The sequence below is a fragment of the Ischnura elegans genome, chromosome 3, assembly GCF_921293095.1.
Source record: "Ischnura elegans chromosome 3, ioIscEleg1.1, whole genome shotgun sequence".
Classification (NCBI taxonomy): Eukaryota; Metazoa; Arthropoda; class Insecta; order Odonata; family Coenagrionidae; genus Ischnura; species Ischnura elegans.
Window position 1 is genome coordinate 57,883,515 of NC_060248.1, and position 15,285 is coordinate 57,898,799.

At 36.0% G+C, this 15,285-nt stretch overlaps 2 protein-coding genes across 4 annotated transcripts in view; one reads left to right on the forward strand and one right to left on the reverse strand.

Annotated features, from left to right (window-relative positions):
• LOC124155852 overlaps positions 1–7,318 on the forward strand; it is a 49,345-nt gene extending 42,027 nt beyond the window's left edge. For both annotated transcript variants that reach the window (XM_046530002.1, XM_046530003.1), the window contains exons 11-12: positions 1,715–1,876; positions 3,159–7,318. In XM_046530002.1, the coding sequence (XP_046385958.1) occupies positions 1,715–1,876; positions 3,159–3,431 (435 nt within the window). In that variant the 3' untranslated portion in view covers positions 3,432–7,318. The remainder of the gene's footprint in view (positions 1–1,714; positions 1,877–3,158) is intronic.
• A 2,667-nt stretch (positions 7,319–9,985) lies between these two features.
• LOC124155853 lies at positions 9,986–12,753 on the reverse strand. 2 transcript variants are annotated; one of them, XM_046530005.1, is made up of 3 exons: positions 12,562–12,753; positions 12,067–12,225; positions 9,986–11,926 (listed from the first exon to the last, which is right to left on the reverse strand). In XM_046530005.1, the coding sequence occupies exons 2-3, from the start codon at positions 12,207–12,209 to the stop codon at positions 10,105–10,107; spliced, it is 1,965 nt and encodes a 654-aa protein (XP_046385961.1). In that variant the 5' UTR covers positions 12,210–12,225; positions 12,562–12,753; the 3' UTR covers positions 9,986–10,104. The 2 variants fall into 2 exon arrangements, with proteins under 2 accessions (XP_046385961.1, XP_046385962.1); XM_046530006.1 differs by lacking the exon at positions 12,562–12,753 and having other exon boundaries at positions 9,986–11,937; positions 12,067–12,157.
• Between the last annotated feature and the right edge of the window lie 2,532 nt (positions 12,754–15,285).

Sequence of the window (15,285 nt, forward strand, 5' to 3'; positions counted from 1 at the left end):
CCTAAAAATTATGTATGTTCACCCTAGTGTTATTTACTCAATTGAACATAAGATCTTGTTTCATATATTTCATGGCTTTACATAGCCACTAATCACTGTATCAGGGAAAATAATTTTAATTGATGAAGTCAATTAAAGAAAAACTTTCACACTGCTCTTATTAGTATATCTTCTGACTCATGTTTTCACTCATTTCTGTATTGTAATAATAATAATGTTTTGTTAAACAAGGTCTCATTGCTCCAGTGTAAGCATCATTCACATAAAATTTAATGTTTTGTTGGTATACTGTGCGACTTAGTTAATTTTGGTAAAATGATTCGATCTATGATTTTACTTTATGTTGACATACATTGATTTAAAATTGACAACACTATCTTTACTAATTAAAGTGAGTCCTCGTTTAGCGTCACTTACCGTTCCTGAAAAATCTGAAGATAAACGAAATGACGTTAATCGAAGCATAATATCCCATAAGAAACAATGTAAAAAGTGAATATCAGCTCCTAGACCTCACAATTCCTACGTGAAAAAAAATGTTAGCATATCATATCTGGGGCATTTTTTTACGGTTGGAATGCCAAACTATCGCATAAATACGAGTTCCTGTCTTCATCGTCGACAATAGCAGCAGTGACGTAAATCCTTCTCCATTTTTGTATCTTCCGGCATTTGCTTTTCGGCTTCGCTATGGTGGATGCCCGGGGGAGCCTGGGCATCATCATCGCTGAAACATCGTCGCAGTTGCAGGAACCAAAATTATTGTGAACTCGGCAAAAAAAGTGATGACAAAATCTCAGAGTTCTACACGGAAAAATGCCTTGAAATCACTTTTTAAATTCCTGAAAACCACATGTCAAGTAAAACCTTGTGCAACTACGTAAGAATTCATTTTTCAGAAATTTTTGCTAAAACCGTAATCGCAATTAAGAATAAACACACCGTTTTACACTTTGCTTAGACTGACTGTATTACCGCCCACAAAACGAACAACCTGCAACGCCCGCCGCGTCGCCTTTTTTTCGCACGAAATTTAAAAGACTTGACGTTATCGCGAAGCGTAGGTGCGATAAACAAATGACGGTCTCAAAATTTTCGTGACGTTATCGCGAAATGACGTTAAATGGGGTGACGTAGAACGAGGACTCCCTGTATGCAGATAATTTAATAGTGCCTTATTTTCACTGTGTGCCAACTCAGGGTGGTCAATTGTATGCTGAAAATTTTATGGTCCATCTTAATTTGTTTCAGCTTGAATTAAAATATATTTTATGGTAAATCAAATATTTTTTCAGTTAATTTTGATCTTTTTGCTGATTAAGATCATCTGTTAAGAAGGCTTTCTCCTCCGTCTAATGTGTAAACCAGAATTATATATTTTTTTAAATTTTTTGGCCTTGTGTCTTCATTATACAACTAAAAGTTTATTTTAGGTATCACTCAATATGAGATAAATTTCTGTCTCTAAGAGGTCATTCACCTGTTACATAAATGTCATTCCTTTTTTACCAATGAGTCATCATGAGGGAGTTTGTAGAATCCTTATAGTTTATGCCTTATAGTTATAATAATGACTTTGGTGCTTATGAGGTTTAGATATTTGATGCTCTATTAAAAATGACATTTCTGGTGATTGATTATGGCCTTTGATGAGTGACCATGGAATTCAAATATGTAATTATACATTTTGTGTATTCTTTATTATTAACTATAGGAGAATGAGTTGGTCACTGAAATTGTGATCAAGTCTTTCTGGCTGAAGGAAGAAATCTTTATGGTTTTAAGCAGTGTCCTGCAAATTTGGGGTCCAATCTTATTGGTTCACCAACCAACCAAACATAAAGAGCCAGGCTTCTGTGTCAGTTTACTGCTTAAGGTAAGCCTGCATATTTGGCATTAATCGTTATAGTTTATCCCTGGAATATCTGGTATTTTCTCTAGTTGGCATCTAATATGTACTGAATATTTAGTGTGTCTTGAATATGTGTGCTATTAATCTTGTTGAGTGGTATCCTTAGCGAGTATTTATATTTTTTTTTGCTATAATAATTCCATTGGGGAATTTTTTTTCCCTTTCCTGGAGATAAATCATTGTTGCTCCAATGCTGTTGATGACCTCATTTCTTTGGAATTTTGAGTTGGAAAATACAAATTTTTCTCCTGAGGTATTAATTGTGGATGTTAAGAATTTATATTTTACTTAATTGAAAAGTGAATGATATAGTTATACCAGAAAACCATAAAGAAGCCAAACTTAAGGCGAGGGGGCCTGATCCCACTCCCCCCAGGGGTCAGGAGTTTTAGTGGGTTAGTCGTGAGGTTCAGCCCTACCACTAAGCAAAAATTTGCAGCTATAAAATTTTTCTTTGTTATGCCATTTTCATTGGCTGGAATAGCTGTCTCATGATTGTTAGTACAGTAAAACCTCTATGTAGTGAACCTCTTTACATCATAAACCTCCATACATCATACCATCCCTACGGTCCCGTCAGATTTACATGTAAATTTATAGGCAAACCTCTTTCTAGTGAACCTCTTTATATCGTAAAACCTCCACTTATCATACCAAGGAGATACCCCCGAGACGGCCTAACTACCTCTTCAAATCAAACCGAGACAACTAAACACTGTTAATGCAGCTGCGATTATGTACATGGAATGGCATTTTCAGTGATAAATGTTTCACCCTTATTATTTGTTTCTTATATACCTTTAACATGCTGTAATTTTCACATTAATCATTAGTTGTGGCCATTTTGTTCCATATGAGAGCATACCTAACAGTAAATAAGAAGAAAGGTATCTAACTATCCTAATCATTGTAAATGACTATTGAATTAAGAGAGATCTCATAATTTTCTCTCAAATCGTAGTAAAAATCATGTGATAGCACACGCTTTCTGTAATTATTATGTATATAGGTAATAAATATATGTTCACTAATCCATGCATGTTTGTCTAAACACATACATATAATGGTTTTATAGACAGTAGTGCCTTTCGTTTCTGAGTGATATGAAAAAATGGTGCCTATCACTAAAACCTCTCTATAGTGAACCTCTATACATCATAATGCCCAAATTTTGGTCCCCACCGTTACGATATAAAGAGGTTTTACTGTAGTATGTAAATGCTTAACTTGAATTGAATATTTTCAGAAATTTCCTGACCTGGATAACCAGGAAGCTGTATTGAAGTTGGATGAAGAATCTGAGAAGGACCCAGTGCCATACTACCTAATGTTACCAAGTAATTCTGTGGAGCATGTCCTTGGAGAAGTCCTGTATGTGTTGGAGAATATGTTAGTTCCTCCCATTAAACATACAGTTTTTACTGTTGATGATGGGGCAGCGAAGAGAGTGGTTTTTAATAGAATGTCCTTGATAAATCATCTTATAAATGCTGAAGTGAAATCTGAAGTTGATGGTTGAATTACATCCGATCGGGCATTTTTACTGTGATCAAATACACATTACTCCTTATGGCTGTGACTATTGTGTTTTCTGATTATATATATAATAATAGTTTCTTTGAAAAATTTTGTAATTCTAGGAATATTTTTATATCATGCTTTAAGAAACAAATAGGTTTACATGAATCTGGTTCATGTAAATGCAGTTTTGTACAAATGAGTATTAAAAGAATTGGAGAGGAACCTTGCTTATGATTTGCAAGGGCACTGCTTGATGCATCTTAAGTTATCGGATGTAGTAATCTCAATTTTTGTATATGGTGATTCATACGTTTATTCAAACCATTCATCTTTTTGGTGTGGGTAAAGAGAATGCATTTATGTTTCCTGAAGTCTCTTCAATATTATTTGACAGCTAAAACTTGAAGATAAAACTCTTTCAGAGCAAACTCAACATTTTATTAGAACATTGTATTTATGCTGGTTTTATTTTTAATATCGAATTATTCAGGATTGACCAAAATGGGAAATGAATATCCTCCCAACTTTCCTATGTAGGTAATTCTCACTGATACAATTAATAATTCAAAAAAATGTTTTGTTACAAAAGCATAATGCTTTTCATGATGTGTTAGTGAGAATTTTATTATTTTTGTTTCTGCCCAATAAGTCTCGTGGTTATTTCTTTTTTAAAATGTATTGTAATTTTCTTTGTGAAATAAACTAAATCTTTTGTTCTTTTTCACATATTTGACCGACAGTTGTGTTTCAATCTACCATTTCTTTATTGTTATATTTTTTTGCCTGTTCTGTCGGTTTTTGGTACTCAAAGATTAAAAAGAAGGAATTATATTCATCAGTTAAGTTATTCATCTTATGTTTGCAGTGATTTTGTCTGAAGGAATATGTTATGCTCATTGATGGTTTGTCATAGTTTTTGTGTACTTAGTATTTTTATGCAATGTTGAGCAAATATTTGTTTTAATGTTGTAATTTTTTCATTTTCCAGGGAGTTAGAAGATGGTTTTATTGCATTATTGCAAAATTGTGTTTCCTGATAAATGTTTTATTTTTTTTTCTTTTCAGCTCATAAGTCCAGAGGGTATACTTATATGCCAAAACTAAGCAAACTTTGAATGGGTTTGTTGGTGCCCAGTTGAATTAGATATACATCGTCAAATCTGTCAGTTATTATAAGGGGATTATCAAACTCCACTCTCAATTCACCTCTCAGCTGGCTGTTTCATATGTATACAGTTAATCTCTATGCAATCTTCATCACTTGACCTGCATATGTCATACTTTCCCTCCATCCACCTCTCCTTCGGATATTGCCTTCATTAGGTCCCATAATGTGGCAGATTAACATGACAATGTCTTTTTGTAGGATGGCATATAGGTGAGAGGGAATCCATTATTTACTTAAGATCTTGTCCTATCCTAGTTACCTTTTATTACAGCTTTGTCGTCAGGAAGTTGCTGCATGCTATTTTTCCCCTGTGGAAATGTACTCCTGAAGTCCTTTGACTCTTTGACGGCTTTATTGATGTAAGCATACAAGGCAATGCACACATTTGTTGCACTTCTTTCCTAGATCTTGTTTATTCCCTGCTGGCTTCGTATATGGTCAGCACTACTTGGTCTTTCTATAATCTGCGTATAATTTGATGACCATTATGTTTCTTGCAGAATTCCAGGTGCTAAATTCTAATACAATCTGTCGGAAGACTTGAAGTATACAAATGCTATGAACATTGGTTTGTTCTTCTCTATGAGCTATTTTAGAGCCAATATTCCTTCCATTTCCTGTAATTAACTTGAATGTATAATTTTCTTTATCAGGAAACTCCGCTTTATATTATTTAAATTATCAATTAGATAATCACTATCATTACATGCATATGCCATCAAGTTTATGGACCTAAAATATTTAGTTTTCCACTCTTTTGTCTTTGAGGATGGTTTTCTTGAAAACCCTTGGTATATCTGTTTTGGAGTTTGTTGTGAATGGTTTTTACAGCTGATTTTAAGTCCTCTCATGCATTTTTAATTTTATCTGCAGGAATATTATCAATCATCACTGAACAGGCATATCGGTTGGGTTTGAATCCTGGTCATGGGGAATGACTTCCTTTGGAATTTTTTAACCTTGTGCTCATATGCTAGTGACTTAGAAAATATTTTAAACCATACTCGTTAGTCAGCAGTCATTCCCTTGAATTATGAATGCATTCTGCTGATCTTTTCATTTTGTCATCATCTTCACTCTAAAGACCTCCATTCTTTGAGATTGCGTGTTGCGTGCTCCCAAAGTTGTACCGCCATAGTATTGGCATTTTTCGCTTGAACATAGTTAAGGTGTATTTGATACAGCTTAGCAAAGATTATTTATCCTCATTTCTCAAGATTTTTGTGCCTGGCGATATATATCATTCCATATTCTTTTTTACCAAGTTGTTTCTTAAAATATGAAATTTTATAATAATTTTTAGCTGTTCAAGTAATGTTATAGATGTTTTCATGGATCCTTCTTTTATTTTTTCTCTATGATTAGCAGGGATAGGGAAGCTTTTTTGACATTTAGCAAAATTGATTTTCATAGACCTAAACGTAATACTGTGGGGTGTTTATTTTATAACTCTCCATTGATTTGCACATGGGTGGGTTGAAGTTATTCATTTTCTTTACATGTTTCATTTTCTGTCGTCATGCTCTCCATCTCTTTTACCGTCAGCAGAATTAAATTTGTTATGCCCAGGAGTATTGAGCTATCCTTAAATTTACAGTAGGTGTATTTTTTACTTATTAATATGATTTTTTCTCCAAATACCTCCCGGTCAAATTTAGAGCAAAGCTTTTAAGCTAGGATTGGTTACAGTTTTTTTCGATTGTTACGGCAAAGTTGTTGGTTTTGTATGAGATATTGGTTATGTGTATGCTGCATTCTTCTATTCGATTTGAAATGTTAATATTTGACAAGGATGGCACTTTAAGCGAATGTGTTGTCGTTGCCTATGGTGTTCGTTTTTTGACTGAAGCTGTCCACAGTTGGTAAGATGGCATGCTCATGCTGTTTAGTGCACCCCTGCGGGTAGGGGGTTGAAGAATACTCCCGAAGCATCCCTGCTTGTCGTACGAGGCGACTAATAGGGTTTATGATTGAATGACTGGTGAAACTTACAAGTTACGGTTTTACCAGTGGATTTTGTTCTCAGAATTCAATTATCAATTTGTGATTGCAGTTGGAAAATGGCAGGAGGTTAAGTACATTTTGATGTGTACTTAATAGTATGGCCAATATGCCGAGGGCCCAGTTAGAATTCTTCCTGGGAAGGTATTTGGGAAGTGTTAAATTATTAATCTGTAGAATCCTTAGAGGCTGATAAATATTCACCATCTGGTCAGGCCATGGTATTTTTGGGTATGAATTATGGGAAACACTGGGTTGTGAAAAGGATGAATAAATGAAAGTCATCACCTATATTTGTATTTTTAAGAGAGTTAAGTCTGATCACCTGGCATATTGAAGTTATCACCACAAAAATGATAGAGAGGTGCATGATTACTATCCATGGGGTTTTATAGAGCTAACCTCAAGTATGGAAATTCATGGATGTCAACATCTATGATTTGTTCACATCCACTAGGTACATACCTCTCATAAACATTCAAAAGTTCTTAGGACAATTTTAATTTGAGGATCTAATCCCAGTCAACATCAGTATTTTCTCTATGGTCTCCAAGATGATGTTCAATATATGAAGATTTCAAAATCCAAGATGAATACATAAACACTGTATTTATTTACTTTTATGTTTTCCCAATCATGTTAGGGAAAACTTTTTTCAATACAAAGATTTGTAATTCCAATGACCATTTCAAAAAACCTATGTACATTACAAAACATATTTACAAAAGAAATATCAAAAAACGTATGAGTGGTGAATTACAGCAATATTTTGATTTTACAAATCGAACGAAGATGGTTTGCTGGTACCTCTAGCTAAATTGTGGATCATAAAAATTTAATTTGTGGAGGATAGATGTCTTTTCCATACTTTATTGTTTCATATAGAAACTTAAATCCTATGTTCTTCCTTCTTGCAGAAAGTGGCATAAGTCCACAAAAAATTTTGCAGATTTTTATAAGATAAAATCTTTGTACATTGGATATACTTCATATTCTCTGTAGAAAAGAACTGTAGGAAATTGTTTTTACGATTTCTTTGCAAATAGTGCCCACACTCCATATTCAAGTTAAGACCTAATTAGGGTATCATGTAATATTAGCATTGCTTTACTATTCTTGTAATATCCGGCGAGGGGCTCGGAATATAAGAACACACATCTATCTCTCTCCATGGTCGGCGTGCAACTGCCACTTGCAGTGCACCCCCCCCCCCCCACCTTTTATTGTCATGTGCGCCATCTCTTGGCCATGTGGTTAATTACAAATACACTACATTACCCCACCCTTTAAATTGGCTTTCCCATGTCACATAAAACAATAATAATATCAATAACAAAATAAATTTTAAGCAACACTTGTACTTTCAAGCTAAAATAAAATAATAATCAATTCATAGTCACATAAAATCACAATAGGGTGCAGGGTGCCTCCGCTCATGAGATGACCTTCTTGTCCGCATCGAGGGTTGACTGTCACCCTGCTGAGGAGTCTGCTCCATGGCATCTGGTCGCTGGCTCTGTGGTTCATTTTTGGGAGGTTGGGATGGCAAGTGTATTGGTGTCGCAAAGGATGTATTGTGCATGACTTGCTTCCCTTCATGACTCTTCATCACAACCGTATTCCCGTATTTTGACAGCACATGAAAAGGACTGGGGGAAATATTGGTGGCAAACTTGTCTCCCTTCTCCTGCCTCTCAAGTACCCTGTCCCCCGGGTCGTGTTCTTTCTGAAGCTCTTCTTGCTTCTTACAAATACACTACAATTCTATTAAATATTACTTCATATGATAAAACCAAATGTCCGTTATGAAGATTTCACGATTCAAAGTTTATATTATATTATAAAGATATTTTTCCTTTAAATGTTCAAAAATCAAGACAACAGTGCGCATTATAATTTCAAAAGCTCTTTCCATGTATCTATTCAGTGTCTCCTCAGCTTCTTGTAGTATGAAGGCATCTACAGTGAAAAATCTAAACAATACCACATGAGCATGAATCAAAGTTTTCAATTTGAAGTATGAATGCAAATTTTTCGTCAAAAGTTTGTCTTGACATCTTTTTTTCCAAATGGCTTGTAAATTGGAGTTATTGAAAATAATAATAGATGAATCGGTGCTAATAGATATGCAGTACATACATAGGACTGTCAAGAATATGAAAAAAATTACATGTATTTGTAATGGATATTCACCCACTTATGAGATATTCACTGTCTACAAAAAACAATAATGAAACTTTAAAAAGTTATAAAGATATCATTTAAGGATTAGATGATTTGTATTATACGCATACATGAAAATTATTCCATTCACAGAGTAGGGAAGATTATTTATGTTTAGCTGAAAAAGTATGGGTCCAAGGATGGAGCCTTGAGGAACACCCCCTGGCTGCATGCAACATGACGAAGTTTGATTAGTCATCTTGTTATGCATAATTGTTACTGCTTGGGTTCTATATGAAGGAAAAGATATGATATGGTTGTTTGGGATGCGGCGTATAAGAAGTGAAATTGCTTAATATAGCGGTTTTTAAGGAAACATTTCTCCTCCACAGCCAAATAATTAAAAAAATACAGAAAAACTGCTGGAAGGTGATCTATTAATACCAAGTACATAGATATGAAAATTTTCCCCAGCTTCCGAACACTGCACTCCAACTTCCAAATGAGCTGCAACGCTTCGTTATTCACCATCGCAGTGAAGGAATGCGCGTTAATCAAGGATATTTCACTCTTGTCTGTGAAAGAGGGACAAGAGTAAAAACTGTTATTCTGTAAAGCATTCACATTCAGGCCTCATCAAAGTCCAAATCGCAGCATAAAGCTATGGCTATTTTGGAGATGGACTTATTTAGTCCATTTCTAATATAAACTATAACACCTTCACATTTGTTTGACGAAGTTTGATTAGTCATCTTGTTATGCATAATTGTTACTGCATGGGTTCTATATGAAGGAAAAGATATGATATGGTTGTTTGGGATGCGGCGTATAAGAAGTGAAATTGCTTAATATAGCGGTTTTTAAGGAAACATTTCTCCTCCACAGCCAAATAATTAAAAAAATACAGAAAAACTGGTGGAAGGTGATCTATAAATACCAAGTAGGGGAGGGTGGGGCACAGTGAAACAAAAATTATTATTTTGCCTATAAAAACATTGCTTTTGAAAATAAAATAACAATGAAAATATATAAATGGTGCTTGTCATTTTCTTCACTATTCCTACTTTAAAAAATGGAATTATTTAAAAAAGCAATGGATTTACATCAATTTTTGTAGTGATATGTCAATTGTTTCACTGTGCCCCATGTGTGGGGCACAGTGAAACAGGGCCTTTTTTACTTATGGGGCACAGTGAAACACATTTTTTCAGATTTTATAATACCATTTATTTTTACCTTTGGCAATATTTTCACTAGAATGAAACTCACAATGCATGAATACAGTAATGGATTAAAAAACATGAAACAAACTGCACCTTAGTCAGTGATAATTAGAAGCTTAACGAACATCTAAATTGGCAAATGAAATTTTAAATGAAATAAACCTTTTCATTCTTGCAGTTCCTTTGCGATAAGAAGGAGGTGGTAAAACTAATTTAATGTCTTTCATGCTGACAGATGCTATATCTTCAATATGTGGGAAAAAAAATGAATTTGGCACTTTGGAACTTTTTCGTAAATATGTAACTTCAGCGCCATTGTGTTTTCTTGCTTCTTTAATTATTCTACCTACATAGTAGAATTTTTTCTTCGATGAAAACTCAATCAAAACATAATCACCAACTTTTACTGTACCTACTTTATTTCCAAAACCTTCTAAAATATCCTCATTACCTTCCAAGGGGTTTGAAAGTCCTCCCTCTGACGTGGTGTCTGAATTTTGATGGGGCCCCTCACAGTTATCAATGGCAACATTGGCATTAAATAAACTTCTGCATGATTTAGTTGCCTCAGAAGTTTTTTTTCCTATAGCTGTATTTTTCTTTTCCATCATACGGATTTTTTCTGGTGTGTCTGTTATGATCATACTTTTGCCTGGTTCTCTTTTCCTGGTTGAATTTTTCCTTGGAGCGGCTTTAGGATAGCCCTTGAACTGAGCAGGACTTTGAAAAGTTCTTTTATCTTCACCTTGACCATTGTTTAAACTGGAAGTACTTGCAGTTGCTCTTAATTCTTGGCTCAATAAGTCACACTCTTCAGTTTCAGGAGAAGGCTGGTCTGTTACAGAACTACTCAAGAAATCTGCCTCGGTGAAAATGTGCCTATTATATGGATATATTCCAGTTTTTTTGAATCCATTAATAATAGTAGCTGGAGTCATAGCCTTTTGATGGGCAAAATTGACGCATCCTGCAATATGGTAGATGGAAAGAGCTTTACCTGGATTGCTTTTGTTCCAGGAATCAACTGCTGCGGCATAATAGGTCTTAAATGGAGCATAACAGGAAACATCCAAGGGCTGTAATTTGGCACTGCAATGAGGTGGAAGAGTCACAATCATTATGCCATACTCTTTTGCCAAATCTATTACTTGTATACTAATATGGCTTTGGTGATTATCCATTATTAGCAGTGTAGGGTCTTCTTTACTTGTTTTTGTATGTTTGATGAAGTGCTTAATAACTTCAGGAAATATTTCTGCTGTCATCCAACCACTTTTCGATGTCAGTCCAAGAGAGCCAGGAGGGGCATTGATCAACATATGATCACTGAACTTGACCCTTGGGAAAACAAATGCAGGGGGTATGGTGTTTCCGGATGCACTCACAAAACAGCATGTAGTAACTAGAGTTCCCCTTTCACCTGCTGTTACATTATTTACCCCTTTGGATCCCTTTTCTGCAATCACCTTGGCAGACTTATTTACGACTGTTGAGGTACCAGTTTCATCTAGATTCCATATTCTGGAACCATCACCAAAACATTCTGAACGTCTTAAGGCTGCACCAAGATTGTCAAAAAATGTTTTCACTGTGTGTGCATTAAATGATGTGCAACGAGAAAGAGAACAGTTTTCAGGCTGCCGAATGCTTAAATTTGGATTTCGCTTCAAGAACAATCGTAGCCAGTCTAAACCTGCAGCAGAGTCATCATGCCAGTTTTTTGGCACTTGTATAGAGTTCACCACTGCCATTTCATAAGCTAGCTCTCGAGTGTTACGAGTCGACTGACCATAACAGAGTTTTGAGCATGTTATCAAATAGTCAGCCAAGCACTTTTCTTGTTCAGCTGTAAAAATCAATCTGGATTGATATTTTGGTGTCATGCGAACATGTTCACCAGTCCCTTCATCACTAGCCTTTTTTTGCTTACTCACATACCTGAAAAGAATCTTTTCAAAATTATTATTTGGAAAATTTGAATGTCAGTTTACGTTTACTGTTTATTTGAAATTTAAAAAAATTTTCAGAAAACTTTCAATGTTACAAGATGTTCACATGCAAAAAACAAATAAACATACCGACTGAGTGTTACATAATTGACATTACATTCTTTGGCTGCTTTCCTGATTGAATAGTTTTCATGCAGAACAAGATGAACTGCAGCGCGCATTTCACCATCTGTGAAGGATCCAATATGGCTCTTTCTTATTCTATTCCTCATTTTTGGAATCTTTATTCTGAAAATAATGAAATTCCATCAGAATAACAATAATAATTACTATAGTAATCCACACTGCATATTTCAAGTCAAATAGTTCTTCCTAAATGAGACATGGGGCACAGTGAAACATGTTTCACTGTGCCCCATTTATCTTGTTTCAGTGTGCCCCACCAGGCCATCTTGAATAAATAAACTTACTGCATGAAAACAAATGAAGATATAGAAATATGTTTGGTGGTCTCCAAAACTTAAGAAATGGTAACAGTAAATACAATGATAAGTTAAGATTTCCCATGAAAAGGAAAAGTTTGTCAGTGTGAAATAATTCTTTGGAATTATTTACTTTTCTCACCTTAAAATAGGTTTTGATCCATCAACAGGAGACTAGAAGAGCACAAGCCATGAGACTGCAGCAGCTGTTGTGGTGTTAGTTCCTTAATATAACACAGAGAGCACTAATTCATAGAATTGTCAGGAGGAGGGAAATTTGAATTGTTTCACCCTGCCCCATGTTTCACTGTGCCCCACCCTCCCCTACATAGATATGAAAAATTTCCCCAGATTCGTCCGAACACTGCACTCCAACTTCAAAATGAGCTGCAACGCTTCGTTATTCACCATCGCAGTGAAGGAATGGGCGTTAATCAAGGATATTTCACTCTTGTCTGTGAAAGAGGGACAAGAATAAAAACTGTTATTCTGTAAAACATTCACATTCAGGCCTCATCAAAGTCAAAATCGCAGCATAAAGCTATGGCTATTTGGAGATGGACGTATTTAGTCCATTTCTAATATAAACTATAACACCGTCACATTTAATTTTTTGCCTTGAGGATGAGGCAGCAATGATATATTCGTTGATCTTAGAACTTTTCGAGTCTACCAGGTGTACAGGTTATCTTGTTGAGCAAAATAACCGAGCTTTGAATATAAACGGAACACGTTTATTACGACATAAAAAACAACCCGTGTCGCACTTGAAAAACTAAGCATAACCCTGGTCGGCAAAATGAAACTTTTTTTCGCTCTCACGAACGAAAATAGGTGATTCCTATAGGTTTCGAGCTCCTGAGTTTAATCCGTAACCCGTTTTTCTCCAGGACTTACCAGTTTGCAGGGAGGAGGGTGGGGGTGTTTCGATATCCGCCCAAAGATGCTATTCTCCATCCATTATAATTTTTATGTTATAATGGAAAATCAATATAAATTATGCAAATAAAATTACATAATAAGTTAAAGTTTAAAACTTACGTGTCACTTGGTGTTCCTACTCCTCTTGTAATTACTACAGGGTATCTCGCGTGTCACATTCCAACAGAAGTCTGCCAACATATTCTCACTCCATTTACCACTATAGCGCCTCTCCGTGGTAGCTATTTGCTGGTGAAACCTTTCTCCGTGTTCGTCAGAGGCCTCCCCCAAGCTGTATATTCCAGGGAAGAAGTCCAGGTGGCAATGCGGCAAGTGTAACTTAAGGGTCATATTACATCCCATATGACGAAATGAAGTAATTAACCTGTCCACAATGTTTTTGTAATCAGGTGACATGATTCCCTAGAAAGTTACTGTACACTTCTCGAAAGGCCTCTCAAGCCTCACTTTCCACTCCATTAAGCTTAGGAGCAAATGTGGTATCCTTACACACGTCTCTGATTTTAGGTCCCGTAATAACACCTTCTTTCACCTTGACCTCGCTGAGTCTTGGGAATAGTTTTCTGAGATAATTAGATGCTTCACCATCCCAGTTCAGGGCCTTAACGAAGACATTCATGAGCCCTTATTTGATGTGAAGGGGTGGTAAGAATATTTTCTCTAGATCCACAAGACGTTCATTTGCCACGTTCATCTCTCCTGGGACCAGTTGCCATTTTGTGATGGTGTACTGATCTTTGGCTCGACTATCCCAGTGACACAGGAAACAGCAGTGCTTTGTGTAACCTTGTAAACCGGCGAGGATTGCAATAACCTTGAGGTCAGCGCATACAGACCACTGGAACTGTTCGTACTTTATTGCCTGCAATAGGTTTCGCATGTTCTCGTATGTTTCTTCCATATGTACAGCATGAGCGATAGGGATGGATGGCTTTTCATTGCCATTGTGTAGTAACACTGCCTTGAGACTTATCCTAGAGGAATCTGTGAATAGCCTTCAATCTTCAGTGTTGTAGTTCAACTTCAGTTGTCCCATAGGCGAAGGAATGCCACTGCAATACACCAAATATCCATCTTTCGTAAAATTAGGAACTAGGCTCACCTCTCTTTTCCTGTACATCGATATATTGACATTTTGATTTAGTAGATTTCATTGTTGAAGTCGTGATGCAAGCAACAGAGCCTTAGACTTGGGAAGGTCTAAGTCTCTGATCAGATCATTCAGCTCTTCCTGACTTATCACATGTTGTTCATGAATGTCAGGCACTGGAACGTAATTGGGGTCTGACTGTGCCCTCGAAGATTGTGTGACATCCTCACAAGCAGCAGGTTCTTCATCGGATGAAACACCTCGCAGGGTGTATGAGTCTGGTGGTACGGGTACAGGCTGACAAAAATCATATTTTACAGGTCTCTTCGCGGAATCCAAGTTAGGATAACATATTTTATTCTTCATGTTTTTTGAGAAACCTTTTATATTAGTCAGGCAGAAGTAACAGCCTGAAACATGATCACGGGGCTCGCGCCAAACCATAGGTACGCCGAACGGCATCGATTTATGTGTGCTTTTCAACCATCTTGTGAGAGAACGCGAAAAAGAGTTACAACTTTGTTTCGGAGCCCAAAAGCGATCCTGGTCGCCAATTTTACACCCGAAGTAGAGATGGTAGGCTGTCTTCAGAAGCGGTGAACAATGGCCTACTTTTTCCTTGAAAATCAAATGCCCACATATGTAGCAGAATATATCTATCGAATTGCTGCATGTTCTCGGCATGTTCGTTAAACACAATATACGACGTGGTGTGGTGTTACAATTTGGTGTTACGACACAGTGTAACACCACATTGTAACACCATGATCAACTCGAAACTGAAATATTTGTTTCAAGCGACAATGTGATGTATATCTTGGAGCCTTTTTTAAT

What these genes read in the sequence shown, in the direction of transcription:
- LOC124155853 (XM_046530005.1), bottom strand. Translation starts at nt 12,209, where the DNA reads ATGAGGAATAGAATAAGAAAGAGCCATATTGGATCCTTCACAGATGGT. An exon ending in AATTATGTAACACTCAGTCG is followed by an intron (nt 11,927 to 12,066) that starts GTATGTTTATTT and finishes GATTCTTTTCAG; the next exon opens with GTATGTGAGTAAGCAAAAAA.